This window comes from Mustela putorius, unplaced genomic scaffold (assembly GCF_011764305.1).
Source record: "Mustela putorius furo isolate JIRA1106 unplaced genomic scaffold, ASM1176430v1.1 tig00003853_pilon_pilon_pilon, whole genome shotgun sequence".
In the NCBI taxonomy this organism is placed as follows: Eukaryota; Metazoa; Chordata; class Mammalia; order Carnivora; family Mustelidae; genus Mustela; species Mustela putorius.
In genome coordinates, this window is record NW_025422005.1 from 34,717,992 (window position 1) to 34,738,912 (window position 20,921).

General features: G+C 53.4%; 3 protein-coding genes across 9 annotated transcripts; 2 read left to right on the top strand and 1 right to left on the bottom strand.

The window, feature by feature from the left end:
* Positions 1-4,991: 4,991 nt before the first annotated feature.
* Positions 4,992-10,005, top strand: PLK3 (polo like kinase 3). The gene is made up of 15 exons (XM_004740469.3): positions 4,992-5,338; positions 5,550-5,657; positions 5,746-5,862; positions 6,021-6,150; positions 6,232-6,319; positions 7,099-7,194; positions 7,285-7,483; positions 7,600-7,723; positions 7,904-7,995; positions 8,236-8,329; positions 8,475-8,558; positions 8,652-8,814; positions 8,954-9,083; positions 9,252-9,365; positions 9,477-10,005. The coding sequence occupies exons 1-15, from the start codon at positions 5,129-5,131 to the stop codon at positions 9,666-9,668; spliced, it is 1,941 nt and encodes a 646-aa protein (XP_004740526.1). The 5' UTR covers positions 4,992-5,128; the 3' UTR covers positions 9,669-10,005.
* DYNLT4 (dynein light chain Tctex-type 4) lies at positions 9,907-10,744 on the bottom strand. Its single transcript, XM_013044537.2, has one exon. The coding sequence runs from the start codon at positions 10,742-10,744 to the stop codon at positions 10,019-10,021; it is 726 nt and encodes a 241-aa protein (XP_012899991.2). The 3' UTR covers positions 9,907-10,018.
* A 1,190-nt stretch (positions 10,745-11,934) lies between these two features.
* Positions 11,935-17,827, top strand: BTBD19 (BTB domain containing 19). Of its 7 annotated transcripts, XM_004740475.3 has the most exons (8): positions 11,935-12,931; positions 14,197-14,410; positions 14,513-14,566; positions 15,723-15,782; positions 15,867-15,935; positions 16,013-16,144; positions 16,268-16,393; positions 16,560-17,827. In XM_004740475.3, exons 1-8 carry the CDS (start codon positions 12,846-12,848, stop codon positions 16,692-16,694), a joined length of 876 nt encoding a protein of 291 aa, XP_004740532.1. In that variant the 5' UTR covers positions 11,935-12,845; the 3' UTR covers positions 16,695-17,827. The 7 variants fall into 7 exon arrangements, with proteins under 7 accessions (XP_004740532.1, XP_044920351.1, XP_044920356.1 ...); XM_045064416.1 differs by having other exon boundaries at positions 15,723-15,935; XM_045064421.1 differs by lacking the exon at positions 16,013-16,144.
* Positions 17,828-20,921: the final 3,094 nt, after the last annotated feature.

The window sequence follows — 20,921 nt, forward strand, 5'->3', positions numbered from 1 at the left end:
AGGAAACGACAGATGTTGGCAAGGATGCAGAGAAAGGGAAACCTTCCTACACTATTGGTGGGAATACAAGCAGGTACAGCCACTCTGGGAAACAGCATGGAGGTTCCTCAAAAAGTTGAAAGTAGAGCTACCTTACAACCCAGCAATCACACCACTGGGTACTTACCCTAAAGATACAAATGCAGTGATCCAAAGGGGCACGTGCACCCAAATGTTTATAGCAGCAATGTCCACAACAGCCAAATTATGGAAAGAACCTAGGTGTCCATCAACAGAAGAATGGATAAGGAAGATGCGGTATATACACACAGACACACACACACAGACACACACAGGAATATTATGCAGCCATCAAAAGAAATGAAATCTTACCATTTGCAACAATGCGAAAGGAACTAGAGGGTATTATGCTGAGTGAAATAAGTCAATCAGAGCAAGACAATTATCATATGATCTCTCTGATATGAGGAATTTGAGAGGCAGGGTGGGGGGTCATGGGGGGTAGGGAAGGAAAAAATAAAACAAGATGGGATTGGGAGGGAGATGAACCATAAGAAACTCTTAATCTCAGGAAACAAACTGAGGGTTGCTGGGTGGTGGGAAGGTAGGGATAGGGTGGCTGGATTATGGACATTGGGAAGGGTATGTGCTATGGTGAGTGTTGTGAAATGTGTAGGCCTGATGATTCACAGACCTGTACCCCTGGGGCAAATAATACATTATATGTTAGTTTTTTAAAAAGAAGGTATTTAAGCTTGCATTCTAAGCTAGATGAGTTCCTCATTTTTTCTGGGTATCTCCCATTTTTCCATGCATAAGTATTACATTAATAAACTTGTATTTGTTCTCCTTTTGTTAATGCTTTTATTGAAGAGTTTCATCTGAAGACCTAAGATGGACAGAGGTAAGATCTTGACTTCTGCACAAAGTCCTAACACCCAATACTTTAGAACGTGACTGTATTTAGAGACTGACCCTTTAAAGAGGTAAGTAAGTTAAAATGAGGCTGCTAGGTGGACTCTAGTCTGATTTGACTGGCTTTTTTTTTTTTTTTTTTTTAGATTTTATTTATTTGAGAGAGCGTGTGCACAAGAGAGCGAGAGAGAGCGAATGCACAAGGGGGTGGCAGAAGGAGAGGGACATGCTCAGGCTCCCCACTGAGCAGGGAGCCTAACACACAGGCCTCGATCCCAGCACCCTGAGATCATGATCTGAACCAAAGGCAGACACTCAACTGGTGTTTTTATGAGAAGAAGAGATTAGGACAGACAGAGGAAAAGCTCATGTAGATAAAGAGGATTAAGAGGTACAAATTTTGGGGTGCCTGGGTGGCTCAGTCTGTTAAGTGCCTGTCTTTGGCTCAGGTCATGATCCCAAGGTCCTGGGATCAAGTCCTACATCGGGCTCCTTGCTCAGCAGGGAGCCTGCTTCTCCCTCTGCCTGCTGCTCCCCCTGCTTGTGCTCTCTCCCCCTCTCTGACAAATAAATAAATAAAATCTAAAAAAAAAAAAAGTTACAAGTTTCCAGCTATAAAATAAGTAAGTCACACAGATGGAGAATAAAATTGTACCATAAGGCACGCAGTCAATATTACAATAATGGTGTATGGTGACACATGATGACTACACTTCGGGTGGTGAACACTGAGTAATGTGTAAAATTGTCGAATCTGTGTTGTATATCTGAAACTAAAATAAAATAGATTCCAATTTACTTAAGTTAAAAAAAAAAAGAAAGATCATGTGAACTCAAAGGGAGAAGACCACCTATAAACCAAAAGAGAGGGGCACATGGGTGGGTGGTTCAGTGAGTTAAGCCTCTGCCTTCGGCTCAGGTCATGATCTCAGGGTCCTGGGATGGAGCCCCACGTCGGGATCTCTGCTCTGCAGGGAGCCTGCTTCCCCCTCTCTCTGCCTACTTGTGATCTCTGTCAAATAAATAAAAATCTTAAAAAAAAAAAAAAAAGAGAGAGCCCTCAGAAGAAACTGTTAAAAAACTAAATTCAGGGGCACCTGGGTTGTTCAGTCTGTTGAGCCTCTCACTCCTGATTTTGGCTCTGGTCCTTGTTTCAAGGTCATGGGATTGAGTCCCCTTCCTTCCCCTTGCCCCTTCCCCTGCTCATACTGAAGCACTCTCTTTCTCTCTCTCTAAAATAAACCTTTAAGATTTTATATATTTGAGAGAGAGAGAGAGAGAGAGAGAGAGAGAATGAGCGCATAAGCAGGGGGAGTATCAGAGGGAGAGGGAGAAGCAGGCTCCCTGTTGAGCAGGGAGCCTGAGAAGGGCTCAATCTCATCCTGGGATCCTGAGGGGCCTGAAGCCTGACACTTAACTGACTGAGCCACCCAGATGTCCCTAAAATAAATAAAATCTTGGGGTGCCTGGGTGGCTCAGTGGGTTAAGCCTCTGCCTTCGGCTCGGGTCATGATCTCGGGGTCCTGGGATGGAGTCCCGCATCGGGCTCTCTGCTCAGCGTGGAACCTGCTTCCTTTTCTCACTCTCTGCCTACTTGTGATCTCTGTCAAATAAATAAACAAAATCTGAGTACAAAATGGAAAGTTTTTTTTTTATAGGAAGGAACTTGGGGCAGGAAAGTTAGAAGCAAAGTAAAAGAAAGGATTGTTTCAGGCGAGGTCATTTTCCCTTAGGAAGAAGAATAGGGGGTCTTATCATGCTGATCACCTCCTCTTTCTTCCGGGGGCGAAAGTGTCCTGTGAAAGACTTACTAGCACCTACCAGAAAATTCCTGACAGGTTGAGATTTATATTTTCTGGGGGAGGTGGAAACTGCAATTACATCAGGTATTAAGCCCTGATGTCGCCCACCCAAGTAACGCCATTTGAGGCCTACGGTTTTCTTTTTAACAGAATCAACCTTGTCAATACCTTGAGCTTGGACTTCCAGCCTTCAGAACTATGAGAAAATACATTTCTGTTGTCTAAGCCACGTAGTGCACAGTATTTTGTTATGGCAGCCCTGCTGAACTAATACAAAGACATTTTGCTTTATTTTCCAAATGTAAAATTGCAACCTCGAATATGACTTTTCAAACTACACATGCTTCAGCTTCATTTTCTCTGTAGATCTGTCCTTTCTGGTCCCACCACTACCATCTCTCCACTGGAAAACTGTTGACTGGTAGGATAAAGACCAAACTCCTGACTAAGGCGCTTAAGGCCACCCCCTCCTCACCTCCCAGTCTCCCTCCCCCATCTGAGCTATTAGTCATTATCCCCATTTCAGGTTTCTCCCATCAGTGGCCCTGAAGGGCAAGGTTAGAGGGCTTGATGAGGGGTTGGGTGGGTGGGAAATATGGAATGGAAGGTTACAACAGAGACGACAGGAAAGGCAGGGAGAGCAGCAAGTTGCTGGGGCAATGACCTGTAATCTCAGTAATCCCAACAGGAGGGACTACAACTCAGATTAAGCTGGGAGGGGAAGATGGAGGGAAGTGGGTACTGTGCAGAGATTTTTAGCTTTTGGGGGATACAACTGACAGAAATTAGGTTCTACTCAGTATCTGTTGACTCACCTGGCTACTCTTTCTAAAGCAAGCTCTTTGGTTAGTTAGTCTTCTGTTGACTTCCTTCATAGCATTTTTCAAAACCCGCAAAGACTTTTTTTTTTTTTTTAAAGATTTTATTTATTTCTTTGACAGAGAGAGAGATCACAAACAGATCACAAGTAGGCGGAGAGGCAGAGAGAGAGAGACAGACAGACAGACACACACACACAGGGGGAAGCAGGCTCCCCGCTGAGCAGAGAATCCCAGGCAGGTCCCTGAGATCATGACCTGAGCCAAAGGCAGAGGCTTAATCCACTGAGCCACCCAGGCGCCTAAACCTGCAATGACTTTGTTCTTAAATTTGCCTCTTGTCTGTTTCCAAAGAGCAGAGTGTGGACTAAATGAGGGCTGCAACCTTGAGCGGCTTTGTTCAGCCAGTGCTTGGCACTTGGCGGGTACTCTTAATGGGTCTTTGAGGCCTGAATGGCTTAATAATTGATTGAGTGGGACAGAGTGAGGGCAGAGAGGTGAGAAGGACAAAGCCAGGGGGAGGCCTGTGATAACTGGGACAAACACCCCGGAAGGCTTAAGACCCCACCTCTCTCTGTGTTTTTGGCCCTGGGAAGGGTAGGCTCGAACTAGGAGTCTAGCGGTCCACATGGCCCCAGGACCACCTGCCCAACTGTCCATCACTAGATTTGACAAAAATCCTAATTCCCATTCTTCACTTTCTGGCCTTCTGACCGCCGAATCAAGGCACTAGGTGTTTTCAAGGAAAGGGAATAAGGGACCCCGCCAGAACCCGAGATCTAACTCTCAAGGTTGTGGAGGAGGGAAACAGAGGATGCGACGAGGCACATGGCAAAAATCTTGAAAGTTGGGGTGTTTGACCCCAAAAATTCAGCGTGGCAGCCTCCCCCTCCTCCACCGGCTCCGGCCAGTCCCAAACCAGGCTCAGGAGGGTGCAATTCTTCCTAAACCCTAAAGGGGGTAGTACCGGCCCGGGCCCGGGGGCTCTGGCCTAGGCCGTGGGACCGCGGAAGGTCTAGCGCACTTAAAAGGGCGTGTGGGAGACGCCCTCTGGCAAAAGTGAGCGCCGCCCCTGCCTCTCCCTTCCCGCCAGGCTCGCCGGTCTATCTAGTTGCCGGGGGAGACTCCCCAGATACCCAGCCCCACTCAGACTTCAGAAAAAGACCCGAAAGATGGGGAAAGAAAGAGACACCTCCCCCCCCATGAACGGACTCTCGTTCACCAGGACGTAGGGAGAGGGGCACGGAGAAACGGTTGACCCCGACATTCTTGTCTCAGCCGCATGGTGACTACCAGAACGGTTGCGGCGTTAAGGCGTGGGGAGGAGGCTGGGCCTGGATTTGCGTTGGGTGGGAGGAGGAGCTTATCGGTGACGCAGGGCTTGGGGAGGGGCGTGGCTTCTAGGTGAGTCACCGCCTGGAAGGGGGCGGGCTCTTGGTGACGAGCCGCCGGGGAGGAGACAGGCGTTCATTGATAAAAACGCCGAGCTCCCTCGGGCGCTAGCGCAGCGTAGCAAATCCCGGCAGCGCCACGCGCGGCCCGGGCCGGGCGGAACCGAAACAAGCCGGGCCCGCGCTGCGACGCACCGCCTGCATGGAGCCAGCCGCCGGCCTCCTATCCCCGCGCCCCTTCCCGCGTGCGGCCGCTCCGCCCGCGCCCCCTGCCGGGCCCGGGCCGCCTGGAAGTGCAGTGCCGGGACCTGAAGTGGAGATGGTGGCTGGGCCACCCGCGACGGAACCAGGGCGCCTTATCACAGACCCGAGCAGCGGTCGCACCTACTTCAAAGGCCGCCTGTTGGGCAAGGTGAACTGGTGGGGTGGTGTGCTAGCGAGGGGAGTGGGGGGGTCCCGCTGACCTCCTTGACCGCGCCGGGTGGGGCGGGGGCGCTTGCCCTCGGCGCGGGGACGCAGGGACGCTTGCCCTCGGCGCGGGGACGCTCTTCCTAGGCGCGGGGACGTCTGCGGGCTGGACTTGGCTGTCCTGGAGCTCTCTGCTTGATGCTCCCTCACCATAGGGGGGCTTTGCCCGCTGCTATGAGGCCACTGACACAGAGACGGGCAACGCCTACGCGGTCAAAGTCATCTCGCAGAGCCGCATCACCAAGCCGCATCAGCGCGAGAAGGTGGGCCCGGGCCCAGCGGACCAGGGGTGGGGTGGGGACAGTGGTGAGGGAGCCCTTGAAGGATGACCACCCCGCGCCCGCTTTGCAGATCCTAAACGAGATTGAGCTGCACCGCGGCCTGCAGCACCGCCACATCGTGCGTTTCTCGCACCACTTTGAGGATGCGGACAACATATACATTTTTCTGGAGCTCTGCAGCCGAAAGGTGAGGAGTGGGAGAGGGAAAGGGCGGTGGCGGGGGCGGGGGTGGCGGCGGCGGCTTAAGACCCAAAGCTGGAGCCCTTTCTCCTCTTCAGTGAGCGCGAACGGAGGGAGGGTCAGAGAGGGCGGATCAGGGGCTAAAGCTCAGGTGGCTCTCTGCAGTCCCTGGCCCACATCTGGAAGGCCCGGCACACTCTCTTGGAACCAGAGGTGCGCTATTACCTGCGCCAGATCCTTTCCGGACTCAAGTACTTGCACCAGCGGGGTATCCTGCATCGGGACCTCAAGCTGGGTGAGCCTCCCATGCCGGCAGGATTGGGGTTTGGGGAGGCGGAGAGAAAGGACTCTGACACACCTTTCATACCCCATTCAGGGAATTTTTTTATCACCGAGAACATGGAACTGAAGATGGGGGACTTTGGGCTGGCAACCCGGTTGGAACCCCCGGAACATAGGAAGAAGTGAGTGTTTGAGGAGAGGGGTGGCCACAGTCTGTGACACAGATGACGTGTGTGACAGTGAGTATGTATGTGGGAGGCATGATGACTGCCTGATGTGTGTGTGTGATAGATGGGAAAAGGATGATGGGTTGTTTGTGTGTGTTGCGGGGGAATGTGGAGGTGGCAGCTGGAGTTACTGGGACTGGTGAGAAGGCTGTTTGAGTCCCTGAGACAGATGAGGGGTATAAGGATTCTCGGAGATGTTTGACTAGATCCTCTGTATGGGTGGGGGAAGGTGACATAAGCGATGTGTGTGTGAGACAGACTGAGTGTGGGAATGGCAGGACATGATATCCTGTGTAAGAAGACCCTGCTGTGGCCATGGTGGCTGGGTGTGAGTGACAACAGACAGCATGTGTGGCTGATGAATGTTTTGGGGAATATGACAGCTGGTGTTGGTTTGTGTGTGCACAGACCAGAGGAGGTGACAGCCTGTGTGGGTGTCTGACAGACGGGAGTGGGGGACTGAGGTTAGGATGCTAACCTCGGAGGAGGGGGAGGGGGTGGGGGTGGGGGTCAAGGCCTCCCCTGTCCTGCAGAGCAGCTGAGCAGCTGGGCCAGGCGGGTGGGCGGGGACTCAGCTGCCATCCCCAGCATCCATTGTCCCAGGACAAGCAGGAGTTCTCTTGCCTTTGGTGACAGGCAGCTGCTTTGTCTGGACTCAAAGTGGGGGCAGGGAAGGGGGGGCTAGCCAGGCCGGGTCTGAACCTTCTTCTCTCTTCCTCCCTATCCCTTTCCAGAACCATCTGTGGCACCCCCAACTATGTGGCTCCAGAAGTGCTGCAGAGACAGGGCCATGGCCCGGAGGCAGACGTGTGGTCCCTGGGCTGTGTCATGTGAGTCCCAGGGTCATCTGTACCCTGGTGGGGGCCCAGGTGAGGTGTCCCTTCCGCTGCACTCCTGACCGCCTTGCCTCTGCCCTTCAGGTACACACTGCTGTGTGGGACTCCCCCCTTTGAGACAGTTGACTTGAAGGAGACGTATCGCTGCATCAAACAGGTTCACTACACACTGCCCGCCAGCCTCTCACTGCCTGCCCGGCAGCTTCTGTCTGCCATCCTTCGAGCCTCACCCCAAGACCGCCCCTCAATCGATCAGATCCTGCGCCATGACTTCTTTACCAAGGTCTGTGGCTCCCTAGACATCTAAGTCAAGTCTGCATATTCCAAGGGTATTCAGTGGGGGTAGATGACCAAACTCCTGAGGCTTCTCTTCTTTGCTCACATGACTTCCCTCCTCAGGGCTACACCCCCGACCGGCTCCCTGTCAGCAGCTGTGTGACAGTCCCAGACCTGACACCCCTTAACCCAGCTAGGATCCTATTTGTCAAAGTTACCAAGAGCCTCTTTGGCAGGAAGAAGAAGAGTAAGTCTGGAATGTCAGTGGTGTGGAGGATATAGCATGGCGGGGCGGGCTTGGCACATTCATTGTGGGGGCATGAATGTGAATGCCTTTGAACCGCTGGGGAGAGCATGTGCCCATCTGTATCCCCGCAGGAGCCCTGGGGATGGGCAAGATATGAAGGTTATATCTTCCCCCACCCAGGTAAAAACCATCCTGAGGAGCGGGACGAGGTCTCCTGTTTGGTGAACGGCCTCATGCGGACGTCCATTGGCCATCAAGGTGCCAGGCCAGAGGTGAGGTGCTCACATGGGTAGTGTGCCCTGACTCACTCTCACCCTAGCAGCTGCAGGAAGCCTGGGATAAAAGAAGCTAGTGAAGCATTTAACCTCGTGCTGTCCTAATTGGCTGCGTCTCATTAGCCAAGCGGGGCTGACCTGGGGTGCCCCGGCTGCCAGGGCAAGGCTAGGCCATGGACTCTCAAGGATTCGGACCTTGAGGCCTATCTTACTCCTTTCCCTTCTCCAACTCTCCAGGCTCCAGCAGCTTCCGGCCCTGCCCCCCTCAGCTTGGTAGAGACAGCACCTGAAGACAGCTCACCCCATGGGACCCTGGCGAGCAGTGGAGATGGTGAGAAGCTAGGAGGAAGAGAGGGGCTATAGAGGTTGGTGGGGCTAAACCCAGGGGCTAAACTCAGGAAAAGAGTGTCAGAGTGTCAGAGAAACATGGCCTGTGTCCTGGTGATGCCTCATTCCAGGTTCCCTGTTCCCTTCAGGGTTTGAAGAAGGTCTGACTGTGGCCACAGTCGTGGAGTCAGCCCTCTGTGCTCTGAGAAACTGCTTGGCCTTCATGCCGCCAGGTAAGGGTGGAGTCCAGTAGGGATGGATGGTGTCGGGAGTTCTTTGGCCTAAAGGTGGGAAACAGGTCCTCACTCCTTCCTCTTCCATGACAGCGGAACAGAACCCAGCTCCGCTTGCACAGCCAGAGCCTCTGGTATGGGTCAGCAAGTGGGTGGACTACTCCAACAAATTTGGCTTTGGGTATCAGCTGTCCAGCCGCCGTGTGGCTGTGCTTTTCAACAATGGCACACACATGGCCCTCTCAGCCAACAGAAAGTAAGTGTTCTTCTGGTTTGCCTGGTATCTGGGCCACTGTGCCTAGCAGGTGTGTGCTCCTGCACTGGGGTGTCCTGGGGTCTCCGGGGGTGGGCACTGGCGACGGGCTCTCTCTGACCTCGTGTCTCCTCTCTTCCAGGACCGTGCACTACAACCCCACCAGCACAAAGCACTTCTCCTTCTCTGTGGGTGCTGTGCCTCGGGCCCTGCAGCCTCAGCTGGGTGTCCTCCGGTATTTTGCCTCCTACATGGAGCAGCGTCTCATGAAGGTGTGTGATTGGAGTAGTGCACATTGATGAGTAACGCATCCTAACCCCTTCCTGGTCCCCTTGGCGGGAGGGGTGGAGGGCTCAGAGCTGGAGGCTAAACCTCTGTGGGAGACTTCAAGGGGGGGCAGCATGACTCCTGTCAGGCAAGTGACCTGCTCCTGCTCCCAGGGTGGAGATCTGCCCAGTGTGGAAGAGCTGGAGGTGCCGGCGCCCCCACTCCTGCTGCAGTGGGTCAAGACGGATCAGGCCCTCCTTATGCTGTTCAGTGACGGCACTGTCCAGGTGAGAACCCCTCCTGGAGCTGGGGGGAAGGTCAGGGAGACCCCTGGTACAGTGGGGAGGAAACTGGACCTGGGGCCTAGGCTCTGACCAGGGTGACCCTTCTGCGCACAGGTAAACTTCTATGGAGACCACACCAAGCTGATCCTCAGTGGCTGGGAACCCCTGCTTGTGACTTTTGTGGCGCGTAATCGCAGTGCTTGTACTTACCTCGCTTCCCACCTCCGGCAGCTGGGCTGCTCCCCAGACCTGCGGCAGCGGCTCCGCTATGCTCTGCAGCTGCTCCGGGACCGCTGCCCAGCCTAGGCCCTAACCCTCAGGGCAGGCCATGACCCAAAGTGTCAGGTCTGAGGCCTTTGCCTGTAAGGCTCTGGCCCTGGCCTTTGCGGGCCTACCTGTCCCTTTGGTGCCTCACTGGGGGCTCTGGGCCGAATCCCCCAGGGAATCAGGGACCAGCTTTACTGGGGTTGGAGTCTGCCTGTCCCAGCAGCCTCCTACCCCTTCTCCAAGAAAAGCCTGAGCCTTAGTCCCCAGCTCGGGGGCGTTATTTATGGACCACTTTTATTTATTAACAGACATTTATTTATTGGGATCGAGCCCCAGGGAGGGCCTCCTCCTGGGAGAATAAATCGTTTTTGCAGAACTGGGAGGCCTCCTCACTCACAGTAGAGCCCGTGCACTATAGCCACGGCGAAGAGGGAGGCATTGGTGAAGGCGGCGGAGGCCAGCCCGTCGTGCTCGGTGTCCCAGAGCGCACGGCTGACGACGTGCACACCCTGGCCGGCGCGGGGCCCTAGCACCACGTTGCACACGAGCTTGTAGCGTGGGGGGCAGAGTTCACGCAGGCGCACACGCACCAGCTCGCATAGCTCACGAGCCAGAGGCCCCGCCTCAGCACCCACGTAGTGCGCGTTGCCCAGCCGGGCGGCCAGCGTAACTTCCATCGAGTGCTGCATGCGGCTGGCCTCCCAGCGCTCCCCGGGCGCGGGCTCCATGCGGTAGGAGGGCGCCAGCCGACGGAGGGGGGCCAGGGGCAACCCCGAGAAGCTAACCCTTGAGCCCAGAGGAGGCACTGGGCCCAGAGATGGTCGCCGACCTCCAGGACCTGCTAGGGGTCCTGCCAGCGAGTTGCGACGTGAGAAGGAGGAGGCTGGGCCCAGCACCGAGCCACGGCGGGAGGATGGGCCCAGACCTGCTAGTCGGGCCTCATCAATACTGGGCAGGTGGCCTGGAGGCCTCACCGGTGATAGTTTCAGCCCAGGGTCTTTGGTAGTTTCCTCCTCCTGGCGTCCGGGGGGCACAGGCCTGCCAGCCATGGACCTGCCGACTGGAAGACCCGAACTGGGACAGGATGCCAGAAACTGGCCATCTTTGTACCCCATCCAGTCTTTCACTCTGTGATAAGGGTTTTTACTCCCTAACCCCTTCTTACCTGTGTTCCGGGGACAGTTGAATGAAATAGTCCGGGCTGCGTGGATTCCTAGGTTCTTAGAGGGTTAAGGGCTGTTAAGGACATAAGTGGTGCTGCTCAGACTATCACCTTAGGATGGCCCCTGTCCCCAAGCTTCACTTGCCCCTGGGCGCTGTGGAGGTTAGCTAAGTGAGCACCTCCTAGTCTCTCTTCCGCCTGACTATTCTCCCACCTGACTTTGCCAGCAGAAGGGGGAGTCTGCCCTTGGTTTGCCTCAGCCTAGCCTGTGGTGCTTCAAACCCCCAACCAGAAGGAGACACAGACCCAACTCCTTCAGTTCCACAGATCATTCTAGCCCTGTGGGTACTGAATCCAGATGCCTTCTACCCCTACCTGCTTCTAGGGTGCCTGGCACAAAGATCGCCCCTATAATTGGCTGAGACTGGGGGCAGGTGACTCAGGAAGCTCGTTCCACCCTCTGAATTTGGCCTCTGGTCCTACCTCTAGATTTAGTTCTGGGATGAATGCCTCCTTCTCCCGAAACTCCCGCAGGCACCTGAGTCACCTGCAGCTTTTGGCTTCCAAACTCTCTCCCAGCTCCACAGGCTTGCCCTCCCCGCTGGCCTGACTGGCAAGCAGGAAGGTAATGGCCCCTTGTGTTGTGGAGTTGCCCTGGGTTACAGGCACTCCTGTCTGGTTTCCACCTACCAGTCCTGGCTCTGGCTTAACCTGGAAGTGTTACTACTGTGAGCAGGTGCTGAGTGTGGGGTCCCTGAGTCATCAGGGGAGAGGGGATAATGGGGGTCTAGACCTCAGGGCATACTACTACCACAAGGACGACTGAGGGGACAGATGTAGAGATGGGCTCCAGGGCTCTTGAGCCGCTGTCCAGTTCTCCCCTCGTGAAGGCTGGCTCTTCAGTTGTGAGCAAGTTGCAGAAGCCTGGGATGTGGGGAGATCTTGAGCCTGCACGGGTGGCTGCTGAGGAATCAGGATCTGGGCCCACAGGAAGGAGAACGTCATGGCTCTTTCGTCTCCCCGTCAGCCTCAACAAGGACAAATATTTCCGCTCCCTGTGCAGAGCTGGGGTGGGGCTTGGATGACTTACTCAGCTCAGGGCTGTGTGCAGGGGGAGGGGAGGCCATCAGCCCCGCTGGTGGGAGCTGACCTGACGCAATAGTGGTGCAACAGTGGTGACTGGACTTGGCCAGGAACCAGCGCCCAGCCTCCTGACCCCTGCTGACCCAAGTGCCCTGGGGCTTGTCCCTGGCTGTCCACACCTCTTGGGTGCCCAGAGAGCCACCCCCCTCACCGGGGTTGCATTTTAGGGATGCCTGAGGCCATGACGCCTCTGTCAGAGCTGACGCCACCTCACCTGACCTCCCTCTGGAAGGGATAGGACTGTCTCCTCTCAGACAAGCCAGTCTGGGCCCTAAAAACTCCATGGGGGTGAGGAATTTCCCTGTTCAGGGGGGTTCCCCAGGCCTGACTAACCAAATCCTGACCCTGTGTGCCTGTGGGGGGCAGGGGTAGGAGGGACAGGGAGTTTGAACTCTGAACCCAAGACAGGCTGGGGCCTGGGTGCTGAGACCCTCCACTCAGCTTCTGGCCCCCTTCTGAGGGCTAAAATTTTTCCCTGGCCCTGTGGGAGATGGGCGGGGCCTCTCAAGCCAGGCTCCAGTTTCCGTGGAAACCCACAGGCTTCCCACCCACTGCTGCCTGGGCAGGCTCCCAGCTGGGGCCTCATCCGCTGCCAGCCTCTCCCCAGTCCAGTCTGCTCCACCTCAGCCTCTCTTGTTCCCCTCTCTGAGTCCCCATCCCCTAGCTCAGCCTCCAGCCTCTTCCACTGGCCTCTGATGCCTTCTTAAGGAACCTGGGCCTCTCCTGCCCCATCCCTAAACTTTAGCTTCTCAGCAAACAGGCTTCCCAAGCTCCTGCCCCTCCCTTTCTAGTCTCCACACCAGCTTCCAGGCCTGGCCAGGACTCCTGCTCCTTCCCACCTACCACCTCCCACAGACCAAGAGACAACAGGTCTCCTATTCTACCCACTTACCCCCCTGCCCCCCACCCCCATGGAGACCCCAGGACTGGTTGTGCATGGGGAGGCTGCACCCTTCTCCACAGCACTCCGAAGCCTTCTCAACAATCCCCAATACAGGTGAGGGGGTGGGCCCTGTCTATGGGTTTTCCCTAACTGGCTTTGCTGGGCCCCATGAACCTGAGGAAGCCTTGGGTATAAAGAGGTGGGGAAGACGACCCTCCTCCCTGGTGAACTCAGTCTGGGGAAGTCAACTGTGGAGAACGACTACAGGTCACTCAGAGTCCATGATGTCCTGAGAGCCAGAGGTGGGGGTGGGGGGCGGACAGTGGGAGCTGGAGCCCAGAGCAGCTGTGTGACTTCAGGCAAAGGCCTTCCTTTTTTGGCTCTTGAGCTCCTGGCAGAGAAAAGCCCTTTGCCCCCTGGATCCTGAGAGATGGGATGTAACTTGAGGTCCTCCCTGGGAGACAGAGGTGCAGATGACCCTGTTCTGGGAACTGGGGATTCACAAGGGAAACAAAACTTAAGGGACTGAGTGAGCCAGAGTCTCAGACAGGAAGTAGTTCAAGGGTGCTGCCTACGGCTCACTGCCCAGGATGCTGGTGGTGTCTGAAACCAGGGATAAAATATGGGGGCAGGGCTAGAATGTAGCTTTCTGTCCCCACTGCCTGAGAGCTGGGCTCCTCCTTAAGGGTTGGTGACTCCCATAACCCCACTACTTTGGGGATTGCAGTCTGATCTGAGTAGTGGGAACCCCTGGCCTTGGACCTGGGACTAGGAGGCTCCAGAAGCTCAAGCTTCATTTCCTGCCTCCTACCCCCATGCTGTTGGGAGGCCCAGAGGCTGGGGCCGGAAGTGATTGTGAAGATGGAAAATGTGGTCTGGTCTCATGATAGTGTATCGCTGCCATATCTGTCAGCAGCCAGTGCACTCTGCAGCCCCGTTCCCAACCCCCTCCTGCCTAGAGGAGGCTGAAAAAAGCTGAGTTTGCAGTCTGTGGAGGAGGAGCCAAGAAGAGTTTCCTTTACCTCAAGACTCAGGCTGGGGAGGAGAGGGGCAGGTAGGATCAATCTTGCATCAGCCTTGGTGCCTCCTCAGTGATCAGGCATCGCCACCTTCTCCAAGACCTGAGGGTCTGGGATTACTATCCCATTTCACAGATGAGAAACCTGAGATTCCGAGGTATAAAGTCACCTGCCTGAGGGTGGAACTGGGACTAGAATCCAGGAATATGTATCCCAGACCTTTGGCTGGAAGGACTAAGACCTGTCCCTTATAGGACAAAAAAGGAAGTGAAGGCCCAGAGTGGGCAAAGGCAAAGCCCTAGAGTTGCACCCAAGGCTCAGGCCTCTTTTTCCCCGGTCCTCTCCTCCCCTTTCCCACAGTGATGTATGCTTTGTGGTCGGTCAAGAACGGCAGGAGGTGTTCGCCCACCGGTGCTTGCTGGCCTGTAGATGCAACTTCTTCCAACGACTTCTGGGCCCAAAGCTGGGCCCTGGGATGCCTGGCCCCGTGGTACTAAGCTCCGTGCCGGCGGATGCGTTCCTGGCAGTGCTGGAGTTCCTGTATGCCAACAGTGTCAGGCTGCACCGCCACTCTGTGAGCCCACTGGGCGGAGGTCTGGGTGAGAGAGGGAGGGGGGTGCCGTGGGGGAGGGGCAGCAGAAACTCTCTTCCACTCCTCCAACCACCCACTCTGCAGGTGCTGGAGGTGCTGACAGCAGCTGTGGAATATGGGCTGGAGGAACTACGAGAGGTGGGTTTATATGACGGGCCCCTGTCTCATTTCTCTTTTCTTTTATGGGCTCCGTTCACACCATGCCTCATGAACACTCTGGCCTGGAGAGGCATGTGTACTGACACAGAGTATGGACGGCTCTCTGTGTAAACAGGCATTTATGTGTGCCTGTGTGCAAAAGGATACGTGTGTGTTGTGTGTGTGCTGTGGGGACTTATGGGGTGTTTATGGCTGATGCCATAGATGCCAGGATAAGTCAGCCTTGATCCTTGTTCTTCAGAGAGAGAGAGAGACACATGAAAACCCTAAACCCAGGGGTATAAGAAGGGTGATAGATGAGGGTATATGGTGTCGAGACTCTACAGAGGGTATTTCTGGTCTTGCCATCAGGGAGAAAAGAAGGGAAGACTTCTTGGGGGATGAAACATTTGTGTTAGATCAGGTAGAACAGATAGAGTTTGCTCAGAGGTGAAGTGGAAAGGTGGCATTCTTGTCACCAAGGCACAAATGGAGCTAGTGAGCCATTTAGTTGCGGCTGGACCAAGAGTGGGAGAGGAGGAGAGAGACAGATGAGATTGGAAAGGGTACTATGAACTAGATCACTGCAGGACCTTCAAGAATTTGGACTTTTTTTTTTTTTTTTTTTTTACCCAGAGGACATGGAGATTCATTGGAGGTTTCGGGTAAGGGAGTGAAGATTTGGAGCTAAGGGGAGAAGTAGCTGTGGAAGCCCAGGAGAGAGGTTCATGACTTTGAGAGAAGTGGAACTGGCATGACCCAGCACTTTTCTGGATGCAAGGATGAAAGGGACAGGTCATGGACAAAATTCAGATTTCTGGTTAAAACAAAAGAGTCTGAGTCAGGAGGGGTACAAGTGGAAGACAATAAGTGTCCTCAGAGAAAAGGAGAGTGGATTTTCACATGGCTTTCATCTAGTCCGATTATTGTGGAATGAGCTAGAAGGTAGACTGCAGGACACAAGGTAGACAGCTAGTCTCCAGATCCTTCAGGTTTGCCAAGTCTCAGCAAGGTGATTCCTTGCCTCCCCTAGTCTGGGAGGTCAGGATGGGCTTGAGGCTGCTTAGTTGTCTGGGTGGCTCACTGCTTCTGGGATGGGGCTCCAGTCTTGGAGCAGAGACACCTTGGCACAATCCACTTTCATTTCTATTCCCAGCTGTGCCTGGAGTTTGTGGTGAAGGTGCTGGATGTGGAGCTGGTTTGTGAGGCCTTGCAGGTGGGTGTTGCTGGACCGGCTTGTAGGTGGGCGTCAGCGTGGAGGGCTGCACTACTAACCCGACACCCTTCATTCTGTTGCCAGGTTGCCGTAACTTTTGGCCTGGGACCGCTGCAGGAGCGCTGCATAGCCTTCATAGAGACCCACACCCAGGTACCTCTCCCCATCTGCATACTCCCAAACCCTCACACGTCTTTCTGTTCCTCCCTGACCCATTTGTGGACCCCCAGGAGGCGCTCCGGACCCGCGGCTTCTTGGAGCTGTCGGCGCCCGCGTTGCTGCCCCTGCTGCGCAGCGACAAGCTCCGTGTAGACGAAGCTGAGCTCGTCCTGGCTGCCCGGAGCTGGGCGCGCGTGGGCGCGGTGAGCCGGGCCTACCGGGACCCCGCGGTGGGGATGCGGAAGCAAGCTTGGGGCGCAGGAACCTGGAAGGCGGGTGGCGGCGCGGGGCCCCCGCCTGTCCGGGCTTAGAACTGGCGTTCGCAGGCCGTGCTGGAGCGGCCTGTGGCCGAGGTGGCGGCCCCGGTGGTGCGGGAGCTGAGACTGGCCTTATTGGCCCCGGCGGAGCTGAGCGCCCTGGAAGAGCAGAACCAGCGGGAGCCGCTCATCCCGGTGCGGACGCTGGGAACCAAACGCAGATCCACTCAGCAGCCGGGGCGGGGTGGGGGGGGAGTGGGAAGAGAAGAGCGGGGGTGGGGGGGGGGGGGGTTGTAGCCGCCCAGGGTCTGCGGGGCGAAAGGGTACTGCCGGACTCCGCAGTGACCTGCCTTCCCTGCAGGTGGAGCAGATCGTGGAGGCCTGGAAGTGCCACGCTCTGAGGAGAGGGGATGCGGCCCGGGGCACCCCGTGCCGCCGCCGGAGGGGAACCCTGCCACGGGAGCATCATTGCTTTCTGGACCTGCCCTTTAAGTAACCAAGGCCGCGATTTGCGAGGACTTCTGGGCCTGTCCCAAACTACAGCTCCCGATATGCCTGGCTCTCAGAAGGGGCTTCCGCCCCCAGCATGCCCTGCGAGCCGGAAGCTGGAGGAACCGCGATCCATCCCGCGCCGCGCCCTGTGGGTGGGATTAAGGGGGAGGGAAAGAAGGGGAGGGGCGGGGCTGGGGCGTGGCGTGGCGTGGCCCCAAAGCGATTTCCTTTGCGCTCTTTCCCGGTCTCTTCAGCGCCTCTGGCCACGTGCGCCTGGCGCCTTACTTTTATATCGCCCACATGTTTTCAGCTCAGCTCCCTCTTTATTCCAGACCTAGCTCTTGGCGATCTCTCCCCGAACGCCCAGACACTTCAGACTCAGTTTGAAACTGAGCCGCCTTCTCATCTTTCCCAAGTTCTGCCCCCGTCGTGTTTCTCATCTACGTCAGTGTCTAAACCAGAAACCTGCCTTGCCTTATTCCTCCTCACATCTGCCTCCCGTGGTTTCCACCTTCTCAGAGACTGAATGGTAGCAGAATGTGCTAATCCAAAATATGCCTCTTTGGTGTAAGGATTATTTTAAACTATTTTGAGAAACAGCTGAAGCTCCGGAAACAGTACACATTGCCCTTTTGTAAGAGAAATTTATATTTAAAAAGGAAATCTCCATTTGTAAGGGTGTCTCATTCTCTGTACCAGAAAAAGAAGGACGGTGAACTCACAGGAAGATTTTGGTAGATAAGGCACCCACTAGAATCAGCTGAACAAAACTTCTCTTTTTTTTTTTTTTTTTTTTTAAGAATTTATTTATTTGACAGAGATCACAAGTAGGCAGAGGCAGGCAGAGAGATGGGGGGGAAGCAGGCTCCCCGCTGAGGACCCTGAGATCATGACCTGAGCCAAAGGCTTAACCCATTCAGCCACCCAGGCGCCCCAACAAAGCTTATCTTGTTTACTGTGCTTTTCCAGGTGGCTTCCCCAGAACTGTCCTCCCTACACACTTTTCTTTCCTCCTTAGCTTAAGATGGTTTTTCAGCAGGTTTTTAGGCCGCCTCAGGGAGTAACTCATTTTTCCCTGGGTATCTTCCATGTACACATGAGGTATACATGTTAATAAACATATTTTTCTCTTGTTAATCTGTCTCTTATTACAAGAGTCTCAGCCAAGAGCTCAGAGAGTAAAAGGAAAGTTGTTTTTCCTCTGCTAGATCTTTCCAGTTGGTTTGGTTCTCTTGCTTTAGTTCACTCGTCCTATCTATGTCAGAATGAATGCAACAAGCTCTGAAAGTCTTCCTGCCTCATTCCAGCTCCACTGCCTCTGTGCCTGCCAGGCTCCTTTCTCTGCCAACCATTTCCCACGCTGCAGTCAGAATTTACTTAAGATTATCAGCCCTACTTCCCTTTTTAAGCCACTCAACATCCCTATTGCTCTGAGGACAAAATACAGTCTATTTCATTCTCGGGACACTCAGAATTTCTAGTGGTAATTCTTCTCTCAACTACCATCTTTGCATTAAATCACTGGTTCGGGAAGGCCTAGTCCTCTGGCTGTGAACTCACTCTCTTAGTTACTGAAGACGCCCCATGCTTCCTCTCATTCATTACACATTTTGTCTTCCTGAAGATCTGAATCTTTCTGAAGAAAGATCCCCTGGCCTGGAGTGATGCTTTATTCATTTCTTGTTCCACAGTCCCTGTCACAGTCACATAATCAGTGCTCTGTAAATGCTCAGTGATGACTTTATTTCCTTATTTAAATGCTATTTTAGTGCATGAAGAGTTTAAAAGAGCTGTAAAACAAGACACTATCAATCTGGGGCACCTGGGTGGCTCAGTAGGTTAAAGCCTCTGCCTTTGACTCAGGTCCTGGGATGGAGCCCCATATCTAGCTCTTTGCTCAGCAGGGAGCCTGCTTCCTCCTCTCTCTCTGCCTACCTCTCCACCTACTTGTGATGGCTGTCTGTCAAATAAATAAGTAAAATCTTAAAAAAAAAAAAAAAAAAAAAAAGGACGCCTGGGTGGCTCAGTTGGTTAAGCAGCTGCCTTCGGCTGCCTTCGGCTGAGGTCATGATCCCAGCGTCCTGGGATCGAGTCCCACATTGGGCTCCTTGTTCCGCAGGGAGCCTGCTTCTCCCTCTGACTCTGCCTTCCACTCTGTCTGCCTGTGCTCGCTCTCTCTCTGACAAATAAATACGTAAAATCTTTAATTTTTAAAAAAAAATCTTAAAAAAAAACACTATCAATCTAAAATAAGGGACAGTTAATTAGAAGAAAATATGGTTAGGGGACGCCTGGGTGGCTCAGTGGGTTAAGCCTCTGCCTTGCCTTCAGTTCAGGTCATGATCTCAGGGTCCTGGGATGGAGCCCCGCTTCGGGCTCTCTGCTCAGCAGGGAGCCTGCTTCCTCCTCTCTCTGCCTGCCTCTTTGCCTACTTGTGATCTCTCTCTCTGTCAAATAAATAAATAAAGTCCTTAAAAAAAAAAAAAGAAGAAGAAAATATGGTTAAACTTCTGTCTCCAAGATTTTATACAAAAAAATATATATATATGAATTAAAGATAGTTATTTGGCATTCTCTCTCAAGACTGAAAATGTGGTTACTCATAGTACCACTTCACGACAGCATTGTTTGGGTAATGAGAATTGAAAACAAACTAGATGTCTTGGTTTAACCTAGAACCCTGATTAACTATGGTATATTCTTACTGTGATGTAGAAAGGTATCTGTGATCTTTGAAAAAAAAAGCTCAGTGCTTACCAGGTAGAGCAGGATTCGTTTTGCCAAAAAAAAGATAGTGCAGGGGAGGAAGAAGTTTTCCTTGCCCCTCTTAGGGTCCCTGGTTGGGTCTGGAAATCAATTTGACAAAGATAGATTAATAGGAGAAAAGCATAAAAATTTATTTAAGATGGTTCCTTTTTAAAATTAATTAATTAATTATTTACATAATCTCTATCCCCAACGTGGGACTTATACAACTCCAAGATCAATTAAGAGTCACATACTGGGGTGCCTGGGTGGCTCAGTCTGCCTTTGACTCAGGTCATGATCCCAGGGTCCTGGGATCAAGCCCCGAATCGGGCTCCCTGCCACATGAGGCTCCCTGCTAGGTGGGAGGCCTGCTTCTCCCTCTCCCACTTCCCTGTTTGTGTTCCCTCTCCTTGTCTCCGTCAAATAAATAAATAATATCTTTAAAAAAAAAAAAAAAGAGTTCCATACTCCTCTGCGACTGAGCTAGCTGGGTACCCCAATATAAATTTTAGTAATATGGAAGTCTTCATAAGGAAATGAAGACCAGCGGCTCCTGGATAGCTCAGTCTGTTAGGTTAAGTGGCTCAGGTCAGGATCCCGGGGTCCTGGGATCCAGCCTCACCTCAGGCTCCCCTCGGCTTGTGCTTGCGCTCTCTCTCTAACAAATAAGTAAATAAAATCTTAAAAAAAAAAAAAAAAAAGGAAATGAAGACCAGAAGAAATGCTTAAACCTCAGTATTTTTATGCGAGGTTTGATGAAGAGTGGATAGTCATGAAGGAATATGATGGCTTAAAGTTGAGGTGTTTTTTTTTGTTTTTTTTTTGTTTTTTTTTTTTGACAGATCACAAGCAGGCAGAGAGGCAGGCAGAGAGAGGAGGAAGCAGGCTCCCTGCTGAGCAGAGAGCCAGATGCGGGTCTCCATTCCAGGACCCTGAGATCATGACTTGAGCCGAAGGCGGAGGCTTTAACCCACTGAGCCACCCAGGTGCCCCAGGAATATGATGGTTTAAAGAGTATGCGGTGAGGCGCCTGAGTGGCTCAGTGGGTTAAGCATCTGCCTCGGGCTCAGGTCATGATCCTGGGATGGAGCCCTCCCTTGGGCTCTTTGTTTAGGGGGAAGCCTGCTTCTGCCTCTCCCTCTGCCCCTCCCCAGGTCGCATGTGCACGCGGCTCTCTCAAATAAAATCTTAAAAAAAAAAAAAAAAGAGTATAAGGCAAGTGTAGTAAACTGGGGGAAACTTAGCAAGGCCTGTTTGTTTGGATTCTTCTTGGAGCCCCTTTGAGTTTGGAGATAAGGATGATGCCTTGCCTCCAGTATAGGAAGGTAGGGCTCACTTGAGGGTTTAATGACCCATTTCTAGAGAGAAGGGAGGGTGTAGGTAGGGTAGGATGGGGAGGTGAGAGTGACTTTCGTGGTTTCTCAAATTGCTTAAAATATCCAGTATGGTAAGATACTGTATTTTGTCCTGAACCCCATCAGTA

Excerpts from the sequence above, each read along its gene's own strand:
- PLK3 (XM_004740469.3), top strand. The coding sequence starts at position 5,129 with ATGGAGCCAGCCGCCGGCCTCCTATCCCCGCGCCCCTTCCCGCGTGCG. Across the intron at positions 7,724-7,903 it reads CTTTGGCAGGAAGAAGAAGA|GTAAAAACCATCCTGAGGAG; the intron begins GTAAGTCTGGAA and ends TCCCCCACCCAG. Across the intron at positions 7,996-8,235 it reads ATCAAGGTGCCAGGCCAGAG|GCTCCAGCAGCTTCCGGCCC; the intron begins GTGAGGTGCTCA and ends CCAACTCTCCAG.
- BTBD19 (XM_045064416.1), top strand. The coding sequence starts at position 12,846 with ATGGAGACCCCAGGACTGGTTGTGCATGGGGAGGCTGCACCCTTCTCC. Across the intron at positions 14,411-14,512 it reads TCAGGCTGCACCGCCACTCT|GTGCTGGAGGTGCTGACAGC; the intron begins GTGAGCCCACTG and ends CCCACTCTGCAG. Across the intron at positions 14,567-15,722 it reads GGCTGGAGGAACTACGAGAG|CTGTGCCTGGAGTTTGTGGT; the intron begins GTGGGTTTATAT and ends TTCTATTCCCAG.
- DYNLT4 (XM_013044537.2), bottom strand. The coding sequence starts at position 10,744 with ATGGGGTACAAAGATGGCCAGTTTCTGGCATCCTGTCCCAGTTCGGGT.